The sequence below is a fragment of the Ursus maritimus genome, unplaced genomic scaffold (assembly GCF_017311325.1).
Source record: "Ursus maritimus isolate PB19 unplaced genomic scaffold, ASM1731132v1 scaffold_25, whole genome shotgun sequence".
NCBI classification, from domain to species: Eukaryota; Metazoa; Chordata; class Mammalia; order Carnivora; family Ursidae; genus Ursus; species Ursus maritimus.
Window position 1 is genome coordinate 27,640,562 of NW_024425008.1, and position 24,983 is coordinate 27,665,544.

The 24,983-nt window shown below is 43.5% G+C and overlaps 1 protein-coding gene across 1 annotated transcript in view; it reads right to left on the minus strand.

The window, feature by feature from the left end:
* RGS6 (regulator of G protein signaling 6) overlaps positions 1 to 24,983 on the minus strand; it is a 548,980-nt gene that overhangs the window by 167,967 nt on the left and 356,030 nt on the right. The window contains exon 3 of the mRNA XM_040641698.1: positions 9,010 to 9,109. Within this exon, the coding sequence (XP_040497632.1) occupies positions 9,010 to 9,109 (100 nt within the window). The remainder of the gene's footprint in view (positions 1 to 9,009; positions 9,110 to 24,983) is intronic.

The following is a 24,983-nucleotide window of genomic DNA, read 5'->3' on the forward strand; positions in this document are numbered from 1 at the left end:
GATAAATTTAATTTGTGAGATGGAAGGTCAAGAAATGCCTACCACCTCTTGTGTCATTAATTCCAACTGATAGGCACCAAAACATTAGTAAATTTATAAACAAATGTACCATAAAGCCTGCTTCAAAGGGACTCATCTGAAAGAAATTACATCCACTCAACTATGATCTTTTTGTGTCACTGGGTGTCATAGATCCTTTTAATGTCACCTGTGAATTCTAGAAAGCTTTCTTTATTTCAATGTTCAGCTCTTCCCGTCACCTATACCCTTATTCCTCACAAATTCTTTTTTTTTTTTCAGTCTATTTACTAGGTCTATATATTTTTCTTTATTTCAATGTTGATTTTTTTTTTTTTTTGAAAATGTGTTCTTTGTATGGGACCTTTTCCTTACACATTAGAACCTTCAGTTTGGAGTCTCTGACCCAGACACGCTCATTCGATCTATTAAAAACATATAGATCTGCATATTCCCACGTATTAGTTTATTTATTTGGTGTAGGTCACTAACAGCTGTTTCTTCTTTATATTTGGGATGATTTGGATAAATTGGTAAGATTCTCAACTCAGGGTAGTTGCTGGACAGCACACAGATGGGCATTCCAGCAGGGATACATTCAGATTAATGTTATTCTCATCTTTGGTTTTTACCATGCTTCTGAAAAAGTGGTGATCAGTAACTTTCTAGAGCATATCTTAGCGATGGTGTCTTGGATGCCCTGGGACACACCTTACATGGCCCTCATCAATACGATCTTTGGGAAGAATCTCATACTTCTCAGCTTTCACCACAAGACACTCATTGTGCTATCTGTCTCCATCTCCTTTTACCATGGAAGTCACTTTCTGTTTTATTCAGGTGGTCTGTCACATGTAGGTATGGACAGTTTGTTACCCACCAATACAAGCAATAGAAACACTGTGTTGGTCACACCAGCCTCATTTCACCCACTATTTTTAATCTTTATCTTTTAATCTTTACTGAGGAAATGGAGTCCTGATACAGAAAAGAGAAAGCTACTCCTAGCTGTTGTCCATGGAGGGGAAACTCCAATGTTGGTGACAAGACTCCCAAAATGTGTGACAGGGTATCTGCTGGTTTGTAATGGGTGATTGGCCTTTTCACGAAAGGTTAGAAAGATGGATGGAGGTGCTGAGTGGGAGAAAAGGCTTCAATGTGGGCTGATGACCATTCTGTACACACAATCTCCATTGGCACAGTAACAGAATGGCCATATATTCATGGATTTCCACCTAGGGTGTGGTATCAGAAGGTCTCAGCGATCTAGATTTTCTCTGGCTCTAGCTCTCTACTCTCGTATCAGCAACTTTAGGAGATTGAAGAGGTATAATGTTTTCCTGAAATATCACCCCAGATTTTTCTCTAGAGGAGGTTGGTGGAGGTGAAGAGCTTGGGGCTGCTGGGTTGGTGCTAGTATTCTGGCTATGGGTTTAAACATAATGCTCATGGGATTGGCTACAACTGTGGCTCCATCCAGCAACATTACAGCTAAATTCTGTTTCAGTCTGTGGCTGCTGAGTACCCACTGGTGCAGACTTCAGTCCTTCTGTGCTTGTTGGCATAGCCAAGTGAGGTTCCTGTATTCCAATTGCTAACTCTTCCCTGTGTCACAGCAGGTTCTGGCTGAAGGTCATGTTTGCTGCCTCCCTTGAACAGGTTGAGCATGAGATTTATCTTTTGTTGATTGGTGTTAGGGGCAATCTCAACTCCAGCCTGAGCTGTGCTGGCAGTGTGGGACCTGACAGCACTCAACCGTAGACACTGAGTTAGTGATCGGTCCATGCAGTGGTGGTTAAGTAGATGGTGAGAATGTTGGCAAAATGCATTCTAACTAGATAGAACTGCTGCTATCTGAGCCTTTTGAGGACTATCATATAAGATAGAGTTGTTTTTTACCTTTTCCACTGACTAGTGATGGTTAGGTTGCCTGAGAACTGTGCCAGTTACCATGTGTCCATTTGCTTTTTGGATCTCTAAATTTTGTTGTTACTGTCTCCTGTGTTGGGAAATATTTCTGCATGAGTATCTTACATATCTGCACATCGTGAGAGTGAGGCGTTGATTGTCTTTTGTATTGGACTATCTTTTCAAGGATATTTAATCTAAGGATGTTTACTTTTTACATTGTATTGTTATAGTATTGGCCTCCAACTTTGGGATTACATCTTTAAAAAATCCCTTATTATCATTTTTGTGGGGTGTCAAAAGAGAAAAAGATGAACGTATTCAATCCATTATGTTAACTGGGATCCTATTTTGAATGACTCCCCCTTAGCCCCACAGCTAGTCACCAAGTCCTATCTTTTATTTTATCTTTTATTCTATCTTGCCCTCCAAATCTTACAGTCACTATTCTTTCACGGGGCGGGGGCACTGGAGGCAGAGGTCCTGGGATTGACTAACTCTGTGACCTTGGAAAAGTAACTTATGCTCTTGAATTAGTGGGTTCCTCACCTGTACAATGGAGATAAGAACACGTCTTACCTTACAGGATTTTTGTGAAGATTAAATGAGGAACCGCTCTAAAACTGTGGGTCCTGTTGATACCATGACTCCTTATTTCCTGCTTAGACGTCCTCATCTAAAGATTTCTTAACCAGTTTTCACGCTCCCTGTCTCTTCCTGCTACTTTTTAAAACAATTTAAATTCAATTAGACAACATATAGTACATCATTAGTTTCAGATTTAGTGTTCAATGATTCATCAGTTGTGTATAACACCCAGTGCTCATCACAGCATGTGCCCTCCTTAATATGCATCACCCTGTTACCCCGTCCCCCACCCACCTCCCCTTCAGCAATCCTCATCTTGTTTCCCAGAGTCAAGAGTCTCTCATGGTTTGTCTCCCTCTCTGATGACTTCCCATTCAATTTTCGCTCCCTTCCCCATGATCCTCTGCACTATTTCTTATAGTCCACATATGAGTGAAACCATATGATAATTGTCTTTCTCTGACTGACTTGTTTCACTTAGCGTCATACCCTCCAGTTCCATCCATGTCAATGTAAATGGTAGGTATTCATCCTTTCTGATGGCTGAGTAATATTCCATTGCATATATAAACCACATCTTCTTTGTTCATTCATCTGTTGAAGGACATCTCGGCTCCTTCCACAGTTTGGCTATTGTGGACATTGCTGCTATGAACATTGGGGTGCTTCTAACACATGGATATGATGTCCCTCCTATTTAAAACAATTACCTTTGGGATAAAGTCTGTAAGTCAAGTTCCTGTATAATCTGTTATTTTTAAAAAGATTTTATTTATTTTGTTTATTATTTGACAGAGAGAGCATGAGGGAGCACAAGCAGAAGGAGCAGCAGAGGGAGAGGGAGAAGCAGGCTCCTCACTGAACAGGGAGCCTGATGCAGGGCTCAATCCCAGGACTCTAAGTTCATGACCTGAGCAGAAGGCAGTTGCTTAACTGACTGAGCCACCCAGGTGCCCCTATAATCTGTTATTAAGGTTAAGACTCATAGCCTTTTAATTCCTCTGGGTGTTCTGCCAATGTGCTCCTCTTTTCAAATACATACACACATACATGTGTTTTTTTTTTTTTTTAAATTATAACCATATAAACGAGCTCACCTCTGCTGCAACTTGTCATACTTTTCATGCATTTGGACCCATGAAAATTCTATTTTCTCTGCCTGGAATGACCTTCACCAGTTTTCAACTTATGTTTAGGATCCAGTTCTAAAATTATTTCATGTGGGTAGATCATTGTAATAATGGCCTCTAAAGAATCATGTCTCCCCATGTCAATGTGACATTCTATTCGTACATCAGAAGGTAGAGTTAGTTTCTCCATCCTCTTCAATCTAGGCTGGTCCTGGGATTTGCTTTGAAGAACAGACTGCATGTACTTAACACTGCATGAGTTCTGTAGGTTAGGCCTTGAGAAGCCTTGCAGGTTTCTCTCTTTCCCCCTTAGAACTCTGAGATCATCAGGCTGTGAGGAAGCCCAGTCTAACATGCTGGGTGATACAAGGTGACACGGAGGAGAACTGAAGCTCCAACTAAGATTAAGCATCATTGCCAATCAAATGAGTAGGGCCATCATAGACCTCTAGTCTCCACTGAACCATCAGATGACTAGGGCCTCAGGGATAAGGCCAATAGAAGAACTGCCTGGATTACCAATTCAGGGAATCATGATCACGAGAAATCAAAAATCGTTATGATTTATGGTGGCTGGGTATGCAGCAATAGAAAACTGATACACAACCTCAGAGAAATGTTCTAGATCTACTCAAGAAATACTCAGGATTCTTTTTTCTGGGCTTTGTTCATTTTTTCTATCATAACACATAGCTCATATAATTATTGGTCTACCTGTGCCTGTTTCTGTCATTAGATTAACAGTTTTTTAAAAGCAGGGATCAGGTTTTTATTTATCTTTACATCACCTGTGACTACTCAAGTGACCGGTACATAACGGCCATGGACATTTATTACCCAGGTTCTATACACACCATTTCCTGAAATACTTTCACTTGCCTTCTGGAACTCATGCTCAATCGTAAGTAAGATTGTTCATATCCTCATCCTTTTCAGTTAATATTCCCTTCATCTTCTAGTTCTTCCTCAATGGTTTCCTGCAGCTCTCTGAGGCGATGCCTATTCTCCCTCCCATGCCTTACACACCATAGGTTTGAAGTGACACCCTAGATCCTCATGTCTTCTTTTAGACTGTCTTCATTCCCTGCCTCTTCTCCCAAAAACAATTAGCTCTGACTTTCATAACATCAGATTAAAGCACCTATACCTCTTGTTGTGAAAGTCACCTACTGATGCCTAGGCCTCTGTCTCTCATTCCCCGAAGATTTTAACCACAGACTCAAAATCACCCTCTCTAACTATCCCCCAGTAGTGATTTCAACATCCACATAGCTCAGTCTTCCCAAATCATGACCCCTTAGCTCCTCTCTTCTAATGGTCTTGCCCTCCATCCTATCTCAGTCATTTATTCCCATGGTCATACCTCATATCTTGTGACCACCAATACATTGCAATCCCTCCATAATCCCAATTTCAAATATTCCACGATCCAATCACCACTCCCTACATTTCTAGCTCTTACTTTGGCCTCCAACTCCAAAACTTCTTTTCCACCAGATGGTAAAGTTTATGGTCATCACTACTCTTCACGATTTCTCACCCATCTCATGTTTTACTTCCATCCTTACTCAGTTAAAATTTAATGGTCAATCATTTCAGTTACTCTCTCGCCTCTCTCTTGATTTATTATGCTCTCAAACTTGCTATAGCCTTAATTAAGTCCGGCTCTCTACCTGATACATGTCCAAATCCAGAGAGCTAAATGTGGCTGGAGAAAGAATTGCTTCTCTTTAAATTCATAAATATTAATAATCTCAAGAGGGTCCTTAATGCTACCTCACAGTCAAACTCTATTTCCTTAGTCCAGACAACCTCTTTACACCCCTAGATGACTATTTCACAGCTTCTAATCTCTTCTCAAGCCTAACATTTCCACCTTCTTTCCATTCCATATTACTAAGAAAACATAAACAATTAGGAGACCCTTACAAGTTCCTACCACCCCACCATGCTTATTTGCAATGGTGTGCATCTGCTGTGCCTCTACTCCTCTTCCTATGAATCAACTGTACATGTTTCTAGCTAGAACCACCCAACTCATATGCATTAGATTCGATCTCTTACCTACTCATTGATACCACTTCTTAAATTTTTCCTCCTGCAGCATTTCCCCCTCCCTAGTGAGTCATTGCCATCATCATACAAGCATATTGTCACTTTCATATTACTTAGAAACCTACATGTCCTGACTCCATATACCCCTCTAGATTCTACTGCATTTCTTCCTTTTAAGGAAAATTCCTTCAAAGATTAATTATACTCACTACCTCGAATCACTCTCCTCCCATTCTGACTTGAACCCACTCCAATAAGGATTTTGCCATTCCTTTTCCCAAATGCTACATGAAATGTGCACTTATCAAGGTCAGCAGCTGAGTTCAATTGTTGCTAAGTTCAATGGCTGATGCTCAGTGCTTATTCCACTTGATTATCAGCAGCTTTTGACACAGTAAATTACTCCATTCTTCCTTGAAACCCTTTCTAGAGAATTTGGCTTCCAAGAAACCATGTTCTCCTGATTTTCCTCTTCATCTCCAGCAGCTCCTTCTGTTTCTTTTGCTGACTTTTGTTCGCCAGAACACGCCTGCCTTGGAGACTTAGCACTTGCTTTCTGGAATGCTCTTTCCCTCAATATCCACATGACTCAATCTTTTATCTCCCTTCCATCTTTACTCAAATGACCTTCTCAGAGAATTTTTTGGCCACCCATTCCAAAGTTGCAACACTACTATCCCCCTTTCACACTTTATTTTTCTCTTTGGCTTTTATCACTACCACAAATTATGCAATTTTTCCTTGTTTATTTTGTTGTCTCCTCCATTAGAATCTAAAATTCCATGAACAGAAATTTTGATTTGTTTCATTCATTTCTGAATCCCCACTGCCCAGCAATGTTTAGAAAATAGTAAACACCCAATAAATATGTGTTGAATGGATGACCAAGTATACTGGAAAAAGACCAGATGGACCTTCTAGAATTAAAAAAAATATAACAATTGAAACGAAATACCTAGAATCTAGATTAAAGAGAAAAACATTTTTCAGAGAACAACACAATATCAACAAAAGAAATATACTCCACGATTCACCTTAGAAGTCTTGCATAAATTTGATACCCAAACCAGCAAGGAGGATAAGTACGAGAAACAACAAACTAATCTTCCCACGAAAATAGATTTAAAAATCCTAAACAACATTTTAGCAAGCAACATCCAGAAATGTAAGAAAAATATAGCATAGCCAATATTATAATTCCATTTATATAAATTTCAAAATTAGAGCATACTAACAATACAATCATCCTTCATTATCCAGATCTATTTGGTATCTGAGTTCAAACAGTGACAGTCTAAATAATGAGTTAGGATACTCAGTTGAATGTATTTATTTTTTAATGTGACATACTAATATTGACTCTTTTGTGTGTGTATGTGTGTGTGTGTGTGTGTGTGTGTGTGTGTGCTTTTCTATGAATTTTGCCCTACGTGTAGATTAATGTCACCACCACCACCACAATCAGGATACAGAATAGTTCCACTGTAACCTTATAAAATTCCTCCGTGTGATCCCTTTATAGTCATACGCCCCCCCAGCTCTCAATCTTTGGCAAACACCGATCAGTTCTCCATCACTATAGTATTGGGTTTGCTTAGAATGTCATATAAATGGAATCACATAGCATGCAATCTTTTGAAACTGGCTTCTTTCACTCAGAAAAATAACTTTGAGGTTCCTCTAAGTTGGTACTCGTATCAGTAGTTCACTCCTTTTGATTGATGAGTATGCGTCTACCACAGTTCGTTTATTCATTCACCCACTGAAGGGCACTGGGGTTGCGTACAGGATTTGAGATTATAAATAAAGTTGTTATAAATACTCACAAGTTTTTGTCTGAATGCACAGTTTCATGTCTCTTGGGTAAATACCAAGGGGTGGGATTTCTGGGTTATATGGTAAGCATTTGTCTAACGTTATATGAAACGTTCCAGAGTAGCTGCATTTTTACCTTCCCACCAGCAGAGTATGAGAGTTCCAGTTGCTCCATAGAATCACCAGCACTTGGTATTGTCAGTATTTTTTATTTTATCTTTTTTTATTTTTATTTTTATTACCTATAATTTGGAAAGCAAATGGCTATATTTTGATAATGACAGAACTACCTAAATTTTATCTTCATTTCATTATTTGTTTAGATATAAGGGACACATGCCTATGTGGTAAACTCATGACAAAAAGCAACATACTGATTAGGATAAAAGTAGATAGTGGTTACTTGTGGGGGAAAGAGAGGCAGATGATATCCATTAGGCTCACAACGGGCTCTAAGATACTGATGACGTGTTATTTAGGAAGCAGGGCAGTGGGCATGGGTGGTTTGTTTTAGTATTATATCTGAAACTATGCCTATGTGTTTGATACACTTCATAATTAATTTTTTAATTTTTTTTAAAGATTTTATTTATGTATTCGACAGAGATAGAGACAGCCAGCGAGAGAGGGAACACAAGCAGGGGGAGTGGGAGAGGAAGAAGCAGGCTCATAGTGGAGGAGCCTGATGTGGGGCTCGATCCCAGAACGCCGGGATCACGCCCTGAGCCGGAGGCAGACGCTTAACCGCTGTGCCACCCAGGCGCCCCATAATTAATTTTTTAAAAAATGTCTGAGCATATGAAACACATAAAATCCTCAAAGTAATGCAGAAAAATATTCTAAAACCACTTCTTTCAAGAGTTCAAGTACAGTGAGTTAAAAACTTGAAAGCATTTTGTAGAACTTGAACATAAGACTTTCTTTTTTTTTTTTTTTTTTTTAAAGATTTTATTTATTTATTTATGTGACAGAGAGACAGCCAGCGAGAGAGGGAACACAGCAGGGGAAGTGGGAGAGGAAGAAGCAGGCTCCCAGCGGAGGAGCCCGATGTGGGACTCGATCCCGGCACGCCGGGTTCACGCCCTGAGCCGAAGGCAGACGCTTTAACGACTGCGCCACCCAGGTGCCCCTGAACATAAGACTTTCTTAAAGCTTGTTTTAAAACTAAAATTCTTTCTTTAATATATCTGTGCTTGTGTACATCTCATAGGCCAAATGCTGATGGGCTATCCAGTTCATTAATGAGCTTGTTTCTTTCCAGAAACCTCAACCTGCATATAGAAGGGCTGGTCACAGTAAGACAATTCTGAATCACTGGCAAAGGGTAGCTTCCGGAAACCATGAACAGAACTCGACTTTGTTTAAGAAGCACATTGAATGTATCATCTTTACTCTTCACAAAGTCTTAGATACACCCCCAAGGCACAATCAAGGCTATACAACTCTTCAGCAGCCTTTTCCTCTTGCCACCAACAGTTGTAAGGAGAATGTTTACCTGTGACAACACTGGGAATTTTGGAGAGAAAGCTCTTGACTGTTCTGATGGGCACACCACCTGTCTTGTCATCTTGCATCTTTGTAATGATGTCTTCAATCTGAAAGAGGATAAAGACGTGTCACTTCCTTCCATAAAGTAATAGTTTATTAATAGCCAAAATGAACATGTATGAACAATAGATATAAAAAAAAGCCTCTAACTAGAGAGCCAATAAACATAGCAGCAGGATCTGCAATAAACCAAGCACTGGGGGTGGATGGGGAGGCCATGAGGTTATAAACAAGAGCATAAAACATAGTCTATAAGAACAGACTCCTAGATCAAGAAGATAAGGAGGGAGAAATATTAGGATTCCTAATGAAATCCAACTTGTAATTCAACATGTATGCAATGAAATTCCTCTTTTTCCCCAAATTTGGTTTATATCTAGACTGAACAATAGGAACCATCTGGCCTTTGGGACCAGTGCAGGATCCAGGCAGAGTCACACAGGAGAAAAATAAATACTGTAAATTAAGACATGGAAAGTTCTGATCCAGAGAAATTGGAAGACAGATTTCAGTGGTTGGTTGTGGTGATGTGCGGGTGGTCACCTTACGCCAGGATTAAAGTGGAACAAGGACAGAATCTTCTCCTTTTGAACTAAAGAAGACCACACTGCTAAAAGAAAGACCATGGTGGGCTGTGGCTTGAAGCCAGTGAGATTTTATTAATAAAACAAGACATTTTGTATATATGGTGAACACAGAACTAAGAGAGAAGATGGACTACTAAAGACGTGGGTGCATAAATTGGGAAACCAATGTGTAGCTCAGAATTTACAAGCCAGATGTAACGTCCTGGGCAGAAAGCTTCAGAATAGGATATAGAACAATCTGTGAAAAGGACATAGATCTTGTTGTTTGGGGAGTTGGGTGTAGGGAGCAACTGGAAAAGGGGAGAAGATGATGTTTGGTTTTATCACACATCTTGTCCCCCTAAGCAACAGAATATCTGTGAAACACCAGGATGATCCTCCGAGTACTTCCATAAAAGATGCACAAACCTTTAAGTCTAGAGATTTAAAACTCTAGCCCATCTAGTCTAACATATTAGTATTGCAATTTGAAGTTGAATTTCTCAAAGTCGCATGGCAACCTGTTTGATAGATATGAATAACTCGAGAGAGACTAGGTTAGGAGAAAGAATAACTTAATAATAAGATACAATAGCTAAAATATATTAAGAATTTACTATGTGCTAGGTATTATTATAGTATATACACATATTACCCTATTTAATCTTCGTGATTACTTCATGAGCTAGATTCCATTGTTATCCTCATTTTTCAGATATCAGACCAGGATAGATCAGGTCAAGTTATTCTAACAAATAACCCTCAAAATCACAATGGCTGAGTACAACCAAGTTTATTTCTCTCTCATGCTCCAAGTCATACCAGGGGGGACTCTGCTCATTGCAGTTACTCTGGGAACAGCCACCATCTTGAATGTTGCTCATCATTGTGCTAGAGGAACAATGGAGAATTCTGGAGAATCTTGCATTGATTATTAAATGTTATAGCCAAGAAGTTATACATAACACCTTTGCTCACAATTCTTTAGCCAGAACTAGTTACATGGCACCACCCAACCACAAAGGAGCTGGGGGTCCAGTCTTCTGGATGCCAGGAGGAAAGGGGAACTGACCATCTGTGAGCAGCACCAATGACCACCACAGAAGTTAAATAACCTTCTCATAGTCACACAGTTACCCAGTTGAGTTTAAACACAGTCACAGACCTCAGAGCTCAGGTTTCTAACCGCTGGGCTGTCCTACCACTCAATAAGATTCCCAGAGAAGCAGCCAAGCAGGAAGACCACTTTCCTCTGGTTATTTCTAGGTTTTCCTGAGAAGTAGTGATAATGAGAAAGAATCTTAAGTTCCTGGCCCTTTAGGGAGTGGATGAATATATCATGCTAAGAATAAAGGTTATTCTCCAAAGACCTGCATTCCGTTAAAAGACAGGATAAGAAGACTTTTCATCCACATTCATGTTAGTTGTCTCAGCTAGTGGCCTGCCTACTGCCCCTAAACTTAACCCAATGATTCGGAGTAGCGCAAGTATTCCTTTCTGATAGTCAAGGAGAGTTATTCCTAGAAAAAATGGTCATATATTCAAAGTAATCTATACTTTTGATCTGGTGTGCTATCTGAAACCACATATATCAATTACATTGATGCTTTTTATAGAATGGACTAAAAACCACTGGGAATTGGAGGGAAGCCAATTTCAATTCTGTTAGACTCCTGACTTGCCATTAGATGATAATAATTTCCAGTCTCTGCTGATGTGGGCTGGATTTAAGGACTGGCTGTGCAGAGGAATGTTCCACAGTTCTTTCCTTCCATGATCTGTGTAGTCATTTCATCACACCACTGAATCTTATAAGGACATATTTATTAAGGAAGACCTATTTTCTCATGTGGGGTCACAATGTGCCAAGAGGTATTTTATTAATCAGAGGTTATAGCCAGATCAGAAGGACAACCCCCTTACCAGAAAGGGAATTACATTGCAGCAATAGTTTACAACGCCAGAGGTGTTGAAGAATGTTCATTGGTCCCCAGCTCTTGACTCCTCCATAGTATTAATATTTACCCAATTCCATGCCCTGGCCTCACGGTGGGCAGAGAGTCTGCCCCTTGACTTTTGGGCGTGGCCTTGTGACCTGCCTGGGTAATGGGAGGGTACTGACCATGACGCGAGCAGAGGCTTTCAATGTACCTGCATGGTCATGCTCACCCCCTTCTCTTGCCCTCCTGTATCAGATAGTTGTTGTTCCAAGGAGGGTGAGAGACATCTGGAGCAGAAGGGGCCCAACCTGCAGCTAGATAGGTCAAACCTCAGTTGACCTGCACACTCAGGAGCTTATTATTGTATGCCCCTGAGTTTGGGTGGTTTGCTATGCAGAAAAACTGTGGTTATAGCTTACTGATACAACAGGGCTCTAAAATAAATGCACCTATTAGAAATTGCTGAAGCCACACAAATTCTTAGTAATAAGAATCAATTAGTCCTAGAGGTGGGGCATCCTAAAATCCAATGCTTTTTAAGAATACAGAAATTGCAATTATATCACCCACCATTCACTTAAAAATTCTTAGGACCTATACTCTTCTGCAGCCCATTCTGTTGTCATGTTAGGAAAATTTGTGATAGCCGAGTTCGATTCTGGAGCATGGTCCTCTGCGACATCAGCTAATACTACTTCTGGATTTTTTTTTGGTCATGGTTTCTGGTGAAATGCTAAGAGTCCAGACCTACCAAAAAATCCAACGTGGGCTCCTAGGGGCTTATATAAATTATAATGGCAAACATTTTCAGAACACTTACCTATAATCAATGCTGTCCTTAGTATTGTTTTAAATAATTGATCTAATTTATTTCTCAGTCTTAAAAGTTACTTAGTGAAGATATTGACATTTAGGCTGCGAAAGGTTAGATTTATCCACGGACAAATGGCTCATAAAAGGCAAAGCCCAAATTCTTGTCCAGGTCTTCCTGACTCTAACGCCCAGGCTCCACCAAACACAAGATTCACCTTATTTTCAACCAGTGTCCGCTGACGTGCTCTGCAGATATAAGGCACTTAATACCGTTTGCACTGAAGCGGAAGTTCAGCTCAGTCCTACGGGGGTGGAGAGGGAAACCGAGAAATCGATCCAAATAATCAGATAATCAACCATCTCAGGATTTATTTTGGTCCGATGACTACTGATGCCTAGCTGCTCTGTGTTTTTTCTCCCTTTGTCCTGGAGACTTGGCGAGATTTATCTTCTACTGGTAGGTCATAGCTCCTGGGTGGGGGCTGGGGAGATGGGAAGGTCTCTACTTATATTTTCTTGGCTATTCAGTCCCATCCAACTTCTGACGCCTTTTGTTTCTGGAGAAGAGCAACATCAATTCCCCGACACCCTCTAATATGAAGCTCTGTGTTGTTAGGGAGAATGTTGGACCTAAGTTTCCCTGGGCCAGTCAATAGGAGGTGGCCCTTATTTGACAGTGAGTGATGCAGAAAACCTCCTTGGCCAGCTCAGAAGGTTCTGCCTGCTTCCAACAACCAGGACACCTTCCTACAAAGGAGCTCAAAACTCAGCACTGACATGCAGGTAGCACATTCTTCCAAACAGCAGAAAAAATGGAAACCATTACACCATAGGGTGGGTTTCCTCTGAACTGAGGAATGTCATGGGACAGTAGACCGAATTCATTGATATAGCTGTGGGGTGTAAGAGAGGAGCGAGGAGAAGCAACCCTCTCTCCACAAAGTGAGGCCGCAGCAGGACCGCAGGAAGAACACTGGTCTGAGGCCCAGGAGAAATGCTAGTCTCAGCTTCCCTGATTTGCTGTGTCGACCCTGGACAAGTGAATTCACCTCCCCAGACTTTACTGCCCTCATCTCTAGAGTGAGAGGCCTGTCGCTAAACTAAGATTTCTAGTTCTAGAACATGAGAGGCTTCTCTGACTTGACTAATGCAAAGCCGTGTCTGCAAGGAAAGGACAGGACAGGCAATCAGTTCTTTGGGTCTCATTCTCCACACTGCCCATCTGCCAGGTGGCTCCACGCAGAACCCTTCCCTGGGCCGAGGTGCAAGGTGGTGTGTTGAGCAGGACCGAGGGGTTCGGATGTTTTCAGAAATCATTTTGGACGAATGGCCTTAGAAGCCAGACAGAGACATGATCCAAAGAGGCCCTGACACTGTTCCTTATTGACCAGTCCATGCCTACTCATCTCTGCGGATACAGATGGCACTCCTAACAGAAATGACAAAGGGCCAATATTAGTTTTGTTTGCGTAAATTAATTATCCAGTGAACTAATTTATTTAGCTTGTCCAATTTTTCCTCAGTGGAAGATGAAAAAACTTCAAGAATAGGCAAACTATATTGCCATTATTAAAAAATATATATATATCCACCCCCACATTAGGGAGAAAAGTATGCCTCAGGCATGAAGGTCTTTTTTATTGAAGCGTTTCATCTTGACTTTGCAATCAATTGCCTATTTCTCGCTACTAATGCCTGTCACCCCAGCTCCTGCATTTCATTAAAGACCCCTTCTGTTTTGGTGTCTGTGAATGAGTGAAAATGACTCTTTGGACACATCTTATCAGCCCAGAGGCAGGAATCAGAGTTGGCAAATGATAATCATATTTCTTAATCCAAAATGTGTACGCCTCACTGAGCATGCTCTGTCCCATATGTGTTCCGTAAGATCAGGCTATTTCTCATTTCTAGTTTTAAAAACATAGCACACTGCTATTCTCAACTTATAAATGTACTCATCTTCACTTACTGGGTTAGTGGACATTTATTGAGCGCCTATGAAGTGCCAGGCATAGTTTTAGTTTCTACTCTTACAGAAGTGGGTAAAAGACAGTCTGTTTCCTTTCATCACGGACTAATACATTTCAGAAAGACTCAGGCATTGAGGCTCAAAGTTGAGGACGTGGCAGCAGAGCCAAGTAAGGGCTCTAAAGAAGCTTGACAGTGAAACACTAAGGAACACTGCTTTCAGGGGTCATCACAAGGGGAACCCCCCCTCTCTTTTTCACCATTCCATTCAAAAGACGATGATTTCAAAGGCAGGAGGGGAATTCTGAGAGTCCTTGTGCCAGCTATGACAATGATTGAAATGCTTGTTCATTTGTTTTCAGTTAAACTTACTTTTGAATCATTGTATCAGTCTGAAATGCTTTTGATAGAAAGTAAGAAAAAAAAAGAAAAGAAAAAAAAAATCAACCTCTAAACATGGGGGGTTATTTTTCCTACATAACAAGCCATGTGTACCTGGGTGACTGATAGCATTACTGCAGTTAGACAGTTCTATGTGAATCACCGTCGTGGCCTTTCCCTCACGCTTGCCAGACAGCTGCCCCAGCTCTAGGCATCACACCTACATGAAACAGTACGAAGAAGGCGGGAGGAAGGGCGAGTGTTGGTACACTCATACTTGTTCCTTTTATCCAGAAAGCACATGCCTTCCCAGAAGATGCCAACAGATCGCCGCTCTAGTCGCATTGGCCAGAGCAGGCTCACGTGGGAAAGGGGGCTGGGCAAAGGGTAGTCTGCTTATCAACCTCCATACCACGTGGAAGCTTGGGAAGAGGGGACTGGAAATGGGGTTGTGTTAACCAAATAACATTACTACATCCTATAGGAAAGAACAGTCAGAAAAGATGGTTGGGCAGGCCTGATTCCTTTCTGATCGACAACCTGTATGATACCCTTGAAGGAAAAAATTCATCATTTAATTCCCCTGCTTAAAATCTGTCTGTGGTTCTCAGTGTTTATTCCGTTATAAGCTCTAATAGGACCCTCTATCTTTTCTCTATATCAATTATTACTTTAACTTATACTTGCATTTCCCATTAGATTATTTTTCTCATCATTTTATTAATCTTAATATTAGGTGACCAGTAAATATTTATTGATGAATAATTGAATGAATGACATGAGTGCTATATTCTTTTTTAATTGAAGAATAATCGACATACAATATTACACTAGTTTCAGGTGTACAACATAGTGATTCAATATTTATATACATTACAAAATGGTCACCAGTGTAAGCCTAGCTACCATCTGTCACCTGACCAAGTTGTTAAAATATTATTGACTATATTCCCTATGCTGTACACTATATCCCCTTGTTTTATTTATTTTTTAACTGGAAGATTGTACCTCTTAATTCCCTTCATCTATTTTGCTCATTCCCCTCCCTCCCTCCCCTCTGGCAACCTCCAGTTTGTTCTCTGTATCAATGAGTTTGTTTCCATTTGTCTTGTTTGTTCATTGGCTTTGTTTTACACATATAAGTGAAGTCATATGTCTTTCTCTGTCTTATTTCACTTCACAATAGCCTCAAGGTCTACCCATGTTGTTGCAGATGGCAAGATTTCATTCTGTTTTTATGGCTGAGTAATATTCCATTGTGATATATACAGATATATATAGATATAGATCTCATCTTTATCCATTCACCTCTTGATGGACATTGAAATTGCTTACATATCATGAGTACTATTTTTTTTTTTTTTTAGAGAGAGAGGGTATGGGGGAGGGGCAGAGGGAGAGGGAGAAAGACAATCTTAAGCAGCTTTCATGCCCAGCGCAGAGCCTGATGTGGGACTTGATCTCAGGACCCTGAGATCATGACTTGAGCTGAAATCAAGAGTCGGACACTTAATGACTGAGCCACCCAGGCACCCTCATGAGTATTATATTCTTAAAGAACTTTATCTTGGAGTCCAGAATAAATGGGATGCTTAATATATTAGGGTCTTAGGGGTGATGATAGCTGCACTTTAAAGTGGACTTGGTATTTACATTTTTAAAGATCATTCTGCTTTGGAAATGGATTAAATAAACAGAAATCTTGAGATTCCATGAACCTTAGCAACAATGTTCAAAGAATTGCTCCATTGGGACCCAAGAATCAGGTAAGCTTAGAGCAGCTCCCCAGTGTACCATGCCTGACGTCACCCAGGGGCAATGCCAGGGTAGAAGGGTAAAGTAGTGTTACTTGTTTTGTCTCCTGGAGGCTCAGTTTTATGGTCTTAATATTACTATATGTAGTGCTTCATAAATTACTTTTATGGAAAACATTCCCCCCCACTTAATTGAAGAGATAGACAGACAAGAACGACGTTCTAGGTCAGTGAACAAATGGCTTGTTGATGATATTTTAAGGCAAATGACTTTCCCCTCAGCTTGGCTGGAACAGCAAAGCTTTAGAAGGCATAGTGTCTCTTGTATAAGAATCTATTGCTTGCTTGGAAATATGAGTGGAGCAGGTCCTTTGGGTGAGCAATGGAATAAGGAATCTCAGACTGCAGAAGGCCAGCTACAATGCAAATGAGGAAAATGGCCACTGATCAATAAAACATTCTAGCAATGTGAGAGGACCTAAAATCTCTATTATAATCTCAAATTGCCCAAATTTATGTGCCATCTGCTTCTTATTCTCCTCCCTTTATAGAGAAACACACTGATACTTAGGGCAAGGAACTTGTCCAAGGCCAAATAAGGCTGTTGAATAATGAGATTACTGGTACCGAACCTAGGCAGTCTTGCCCCAGATCTGGCTCTCTGGATCCCTATACCAGCTGCCAGGGCAGCTCCCGAGCAGAACCCAGTTCACCTAAGGCTTTAGCAGAGTGGAAGAAAAGGCAGAAGATGGGGCCACATTCTAAGCTTGAAAGTTTAGTACACAGTGTGGAAGGCAGAAGAAATGATCCCCTCAAAAGTTGTCCACATCCTACTTGCTGGAAACCTATGAATCTGTTACTTTATGGCAAAAGAGACTTTGCAGGTGTGATTCAAGTTAAGGACCTTGAAATGGGTGCATGATTTTCCTGGGTTATGAAGGTGGGCCCAGTCTAATGACACGTGTCCTTGAAAGATGAGGACTCTTCCCAGCTATAGTCACTTAGAGAGAGGTGTGACCATAGAAAAAATGTCAGAGAGATGAGACTCTGCTGACCTTAAAGATGAAGGGAGTGACTACAAGGTAAGGAATACAGTGACCTCTAGAAGCTAGAAAAAGCAAGGAAACAGATTGTCCCCTAGAGCCTTCCAAAGGTGTGCAGTCCCGCCAAAATCTTGATTTTCGCCCAGAGACACCCATTTCAGACTTCCGATAATCAGAACTGTGCAATACCAAATTTATCTTGTGTTAAACCATTAAACTTGGGGTAATTTGTTACAGCAGCAATAGAAGACTAATACATACAGTGACCCTTACTCCTGAATAAATGTTTGGAAAATCAGTATTCTGCATTGTTTCCAAACCGGGTTAGAATTTTGTCCTCCTGGAGGGGAAGTGGTTGAATTTCCCCACATTCCACTGCTCTCTGTTCCTCTTGAACGGCTTCACAGTCAAACCAAGGAATTGTGGTAGTCTGCTTGGGGGAAGATGTCAGGACTGAGGACAGTGAAAACATCTGTCTATAACTTGAAGTAATTGCTTCCATGACATTTTAAACGCTTCAGTTTCTGGTCTACCTGGGACCAATTAGGTGGGTGGCTGAGAGGTTACTTCTAAGGGCCTCTTAAGTGGGTCACAGTAGCCCATTAATTAATGCCAACACCACATTCTATACATGGAAAAACAAATATCCTTTTTTATTTCCATCTCAAATTTTATCTTGCCACATTCTTCAACCTGGCCTACCAAGGGAGAACTGGCTCACATGACAACACAGCCCAAATAATTAGGTAAGCAGGATAAAATGCTCTAAGTTTGAATATGCATCTTTTCATACTAAGTTGGAAAATTCTAGTTTTAACATGTATATCACCTTCCCTTCACTGCTTGAGAGAGCCTAACAATATCTTTGTTTCCAAAGAAAAACCAGTCCATCCGGTGTCCTGGAACATTGCTACAATTTTTTTCTTCCTGGAAAGAAGCAAGGAACCTAAGACCCATCCCTCTGACCCCAAGGACATCCTGGACTCTGAAACCACTCGTTCTTTCTGGCTCACTTCCTTTCTGACTCTACCTCAGCACTCTGCCCTTCTCCAAACTGAACAACTGAAATGGTAACTCGAGCAAATTTTAGGGCTTGAAATAATTTATGCAAATTATCCCCCTCCTCAAAAACCTGTTTTGCCTCCCTCCTGCTACAGAATAAATGCTGGTTTCCTACTGGGGAGTTCAGGGTCCTCTAGTATGTAGTGTCCAGTGACCTTTCCAGCACCAGCTCCCAGAATGCTTATTGTTTCTGGACACACCCATCAGCAAACAACTCCCAGCACTCTCTCCTGGCTCACACCATGCTTCATCCACTCCCTGCAAGCCCCCTGGACGCCAGTCGTGCTTCCAGGCCCTGCTCAAAAGCCCCTCCTCCAGGAAATGGCCCTGACATTGCCAGTCCAGGCACACATACGTATTATAAATTGTGCATATTTTTTGCTCCCTTTTTCTATTCCAAGGATGTGAAGCAAGAACCAGAGCCTGTCTGCTTAGCTCAGGACCATCTGTTGCTCATGCTCAGAAGAACCCGAGGGGACACCACTTCTTGGCGCTAAACATCTCATGGAAGTTGGCCATGGTACCACCCTGGCCTTTGGGGGCTGGTCCTGCCCACCTCTCCTCAGCTCAGTGACTGTGATTTTGTGTTGTGGTTTCATCTGTATCCCCCCACACCACCCCGACCTGTCCCGAGGGGCTGGCTCTTCATTTCCCCAGATCACAGCCCCATTGCACCCAATTGTGTCATTTTCCCTTCCCAGGGCATTTTCTTTGATTACACCATTCTTCATGTCTGATGCCCTGAACTGCTCCAGTGAGTGCAAGAGTCACCCCTGAGGGAGGAGACTGAGACAAATTACAGTGTGGGGGACCCTCCCTTCCATAGGGGCGAAATCAGGCAAAGCAGTCCTAAAGGAGAAACAGGAGGTCAATCATTCCTTGTTCCAAATATATTTGAACACTCACTGGGAAACCAGACAGGCAGGTCCTTCCTTTGGCTCACCTTTTAGGGCGGTAGCCCCTCTGGGATGTTTCATGAGCCTCAGGAAGAAGGGGTACAGTCCTGCAGGGGGCCGTGCAGAAGAAGACGGTGCAGTGACACCACTGCCTTCAGGTGATTCCCGCCTCTTTGGCCGAGGAAGCCCCTGAGCCAATGCGCGTGTCACCCTGGAGTCTTGTCGGGCTGCTGTGGGGCCGGGCCCTGGACAAGCCTGACTGGTGTCGCCGGTGGGACAGTGGCAAGGCTTCCATTTGGGGTTTCATGTCTCCAGCCTCTCCTGCTGCTATTGAATGCTATTTCTGAACATGCAGCCCTGGGGGACTGATGTTTTCTGGAACACATACATAGTGATGCCGGACTCCCCTTCCTGGGCTGTAACTGACGGCCCAAAAGGTGTGGTCCCCCTTGCAGAGTTTGGGTCTTTTCCCTCATCACATTCCTGTGCCACAGAATGTCCCGCCTCTTCCCACTCCTTACACAGAGGCAGAACGCGGCGCCCCTGGTCTTTCTGAACTGGCTGGTCTCTCCCTTTCATTCCAGCTACCAAGGGATGAAACAGAATAGATCAGGAATGATGGGTCATTTTATCTCCTTCTTAGGCTTGATTATTTCCCCAACTTTCTTTAAAATCCAGGAATTAACTTTATTTCAAAGAACAGCAATTTATTTCTAAAATGTAGCTGCGTATGCCGGCAAAAGCTCCCAGCACAGCGCCGGGCACACAGAGAGCTGCTCCCGAGAAATGTCCATCAGTTCCCCTTCATAACAGATTTTAATTTCTTCTTTCATCGGAGGCAAGGGAGTAACCACAGAAGATTCTGCTGCTCCCTTCAGAGTGCAAGGGACGGGCCCCTCTTTTGTGTTGTTGCCTCCGAGGCCGGCAGTTGCTCCCAGAGAGCCACGCTTTCCAAACAGGTGTCACCGAAGTCACTTCTCACTGAATGGGACCCACTGTGCACAGGTTTCCAACTCCAGAGAAAATCACGATTTCATCACCCAACTCTGCGTTAGCCCGAGCTCGCCAGGGCAGCCTTATCTTGGCCTCAGTTCCTAAGTCCCACCACAAGGCAAGATGAACAGCAGAACTTACGCAAGGGAGGCCCACACCCGCCTAGAGGAAGGACAAGCTTTGCAAACCCAGGAGAGGGTGTTCTTTTTAATTTCCAAGTCCTTTGCCTACTGCTCCTGAAAGCACAGACCGAAAGGAAAACTTTTTTTCATCTCCAAGAAAAGGAGATTTAAGACAGTATGTATCTCTCTGATTTAATTGTGATTTTATTCTCAGGAGCCGGAGCAACTTTGGGAAGCAGCTGATGGACGGTTAGCTGCACACTGAAAACCTGGAGACAAATACCCATATCTGAAAATAAACTGGGCAAGCCCCCTTGGGAGAATGGCAGGGTCCTTTGCCAGTGACTTCTGTTCAACGCCCAGATGAAGTGGCTTTCACAGTCACTTTTTTTTTTTTTCAGTCTCCCTGCATCTCTTCTGCAACAGGAGGGCAGGTGTCAGCTGGAGGCAGGCCCTAGGAGCCCTGGGTGCCCAGCCCCCTCCTATGGGGGAGACAGGCGGGCTGGGGTGAACGTGGTCCTGCTGCTTGCCCGTCATTAGGCCACCCCGCCTCCCCCTCACAGTCACCATGAGGGACGGTGGAGAAAAAGATCATACGTAGAATGAAAAGGAACTCCTTCCTGTACTCTTGGGTTAAGGAGGTGTGGGGATCCGAGAGGTGGAGAGGAGGAACACCTATCAAGAAACTACTGGATTTGACACATTGCCCACAACAATTTGGGAGGCAGTGGGTTTTGTCCCCCACCTGAGGAGGAGGGCTTTCATAGGGACTAAAATCCCTGCAGGGGAGCAGCCGGCAGAGGGAGAGGGAGAAGCAGGCTCCCCTCTGAGCAGGGAGCCCGATGCTTGTGCTTTCTCCCTCTCTCTCTGTCAAATAAATAAATAAAATCTTTAAGAAAAAATACCTGCGGAGGGGTGTCGACTAGGTAAAGGGCCGGTGGGGGAGGGGCCAATGTCAGCGCAGACTGAGAGCAGAAAGACCAAGTCTCAGGTGTGATTTCCACAGGATGGATCTTACTTCGCAGGAGCTCCCTGCTGCGTCGGTGACATTCCTAGTACGCCTCATTGTGGACCCCTGGTTATGGCTGAATGGTGTCTGCCCCAGGTTCACGGAGTCCCCCAGTGCCTCGGAATGGGACCTTGTTTGGCGATAGGGTCTTTGTAGAGCTAATCACATTAAAATGAGGTCATTAAGCTGGGTCCTAATCCAATATGACTTATAAAAAGGGGATATTTGGACCCCGAGATCTTGCAAAGGCAAGATGTGAAGACACAGGGAGAAGACAGCATCCGCAAGCCGAGGAGAGCCCTGGGACACATCCGTCCCTCACAGCCCTTGGAAGGAACCGGTCCTGTCAGGCACCTTATTCCCAGACGTGGAGATTAAAAACAAAACAAAACAAAACAACGATCCATGTAGTTTAGGCCGCTCAGCCTGCAATACTTGGTTACAGCGACCCCAGCAAACGGATACACTCCTCCTGCCTACAGACCACAGACCTTAGTGTTTTCCAGCTATTTCTGTTCAGCATGCAATGAAAATGATTTCCTCTAATGCTCTTTTCCTCTCCCCTCCCTTCCCTTCCCAGGCTCCCCTTACCAAACACAGACACACACACACACACATTCTCCCAGGAGATGGTGATTAATTATTTTCAGATTAGCCACTGCTCCATGTGCGAAGTTAACTAATTTGACATCTCGTGCATTGTCTGGTCCTCAGGAAGCCCCACGGCATACTACTTGGAAGCACTGGTTTCTGAAAGGCAAGACTACGTCTAACGTTCGGGCTGGGAATGAATGCCAGATTCACAGACCAGATTCACAACTAGGAGGTCAGGAAGACACTTTCCCAGAGTCAGGAGTGAGAAGTATCATGATTAGAGTCGGTCTTTGGTTTGTTCTAAAACTATCCATGATAAGGAATATATAGAAACTTCTACACTTAGGACACTGATAGATAAAACACCACACAAACAGTATGAGAGATACATGACTTAGCAGCCCAAGTGGGAGATATTCTGCCACTGAATCGACCGAAAACTTAAAATACAATGTGGCAGCAAACAAACAAACAGAAGCCAAAAGGTTAATTGGATCTTAGGATGCACGCACAGAGACATACTGCCCTTAACGAGGAGGGCGATGGGGCCCTCGTCCGCACTGATGAGGCTACACTTCAAAATGCCGAGTTCCCTTCCGGCCCCGACTTAAGAGGACAGCCATGAGCTGCAGTGAACATAAAGGCAAGTGACTAGATCTTCATGAAACACTCAACGGCAGGGAGAGCAGTTGTCAGGGCAGCGGTTCCTCCCTTATCCCAAATATTTATCAACGTAGATAAAACCGTAGTCCAAATAAAACGTGTGCTTGCTCTGCAAATGCAGCTTCCAAGCAAGAACCGAAGCCCCTTCTATGTAGAGACTCCGGACCTGCCACTGCCCAGCTCTCGAAGCACTTCTTGAACCAAGACCTGGCCCCGAGGAGTCACTTTTGCAACTTAAAATGCACCTAGTCAGCTTGGATGAGAAACTTGCTAGCCCACTAGCTCAGTCCTCCCTGGGGTGAGTCAGTCCGTCCAATGAGCTAACGCTCACCAGGGAGCTCAGAGAAGAGGACCAGGGAGAGGCAGGGGACAGTGGGAAGTGGGAAGGTGGGAGGAGAGGGGAGTCTGAGACTTGAATTCTAAGGTGGGGAAGGCCCAGGTGAAGGGCTGCAGGCAGAAGGGGTATGGGAAGAGGTGGGACAGAAGGGCCTTCTAGAGCCCTGATGGGTGGTGGGGAGATGGGCAAAATGTCCTGGGGGGAGGGGAGATGCTGAATGGGGTGAGTCTCATCTCCATAAACCCTCAGAGTGGCTTTTCTGCATGTGGGCCTTACCCTTGCTTTGTCACGAGGGAATCACTTCCCCTCTGAGGGTCTCAGTCTCCTCGTGAATGAACTGGACCAGTGGCATCATGGAACACGTTTTTGTAGAAAATGTTTTAAGACAGATAAGTTCCCTCATTTCCCTGAAATCCCAGTGCCGGTGTGGGTGTTATTTGGGTTTCTGTATTTCCAGGCCCATCCAGACCAACTTGCCTAGACCCTCCAGCCTTCAAGGTAATGATGGAGAAGTGAAAAAGAAGTGCTCCCTGACTTGCCTACCCTGGGGCCTTAACCTCTGAGCCACCTGCCCTGCCTCTTCCCCAGGTCAGTGTAGGGTTCAAATGAGATACACATGGAAGCTCCTTCAGGAGCTGGGGGGGGGGGGCCCACTTGGCCCACCCCCAGGCCCAACTGCCCCTGGAGAGAGGTGGGGCTTGGCAGGAGCCTGGAGTGGGGTGGGGGTGTGGAGGGGGGAATGGAGGGAGTGGGGGTTGGGCTCTGGTATAGTTGGGGGCTTTCCAGCACTGAGCCTTAGGGGGAAGGACAGCACCATCCAAAATTTAAGTGGGCTCCCTCAAAATGTCCTTTTTGTCCCCAAGGGGCCTCCTTTCGGACCAATTACTTGCTGGCTCAGACATTCTCCTTGGTGTTCAGGAGCCTGGGGAGTTGGGAGGCAGAGGGTTCAGGACGGGGTGGCGGGGGGATTGGTGAGATGGAGGGAAACAGCACAACCTGCATTTGCGATAATGTGTGTGTCATGGAGAGAGGAAACTTCCATTGGATAATAACTTCTGACAAATAAAAAGCCTTTGCCAACATGTAGGTCATTTTGGGATGCAGAGATTTGATGGGAATAGAAATTTGATGTGTGTGTGTGTGTGTGTGTGTGTGTGTGCGCGCGCGCGCGCGCACGTACACGTGAGTGTGTGTGTGAACTTGTTACCTTGCAGGGCTGGAAATAAAACTTAGCCGGTGGGCATTTAGGGTCCAGTGGCTCTGCAGGCAGTGAGGGAAGGAGAGCCCTTGGGGAAGGCAGTGGCTAAGGTGCACGCCTTCCCCACATCTCTGGGTGCGTCGGGAAGGGCCCTTTCCCAGGGTCGGTGCTCCACTGGGGCCCAGACCAAAGCACTTGGGGTTTGAGCCCCAAACACCAGCTGCTGGAAATACTGCACAAATCTAGCACCATGGTGAGTTTCTGGGAGAAACAGGATTTTGACAGTGTAAATTGTGGACAGGCCAAAATACAGCAGTGGGGACTGTGTCCAAAGGACAGAAAGAAGCCAAGAAGCTGCCTAGGGTTCTGAGCATTTGCAGAAGCAGGCGTGACAGTGATCACCATCTGACCGGCAGGCAACAGCATCCTCCCAGTGACATACCAATTCGGTCCCCTCCCCTCCCTTGTCTCTCCCCACGCGGGCTGTCCTGCCCTATGGCTCAGGCAGGAGCTGACTGCATTCCCAAGTGCGTGTTCAGAGTTGAAAAAGCTCAGACAAAGCGTCAACAAAGACCTTGACTT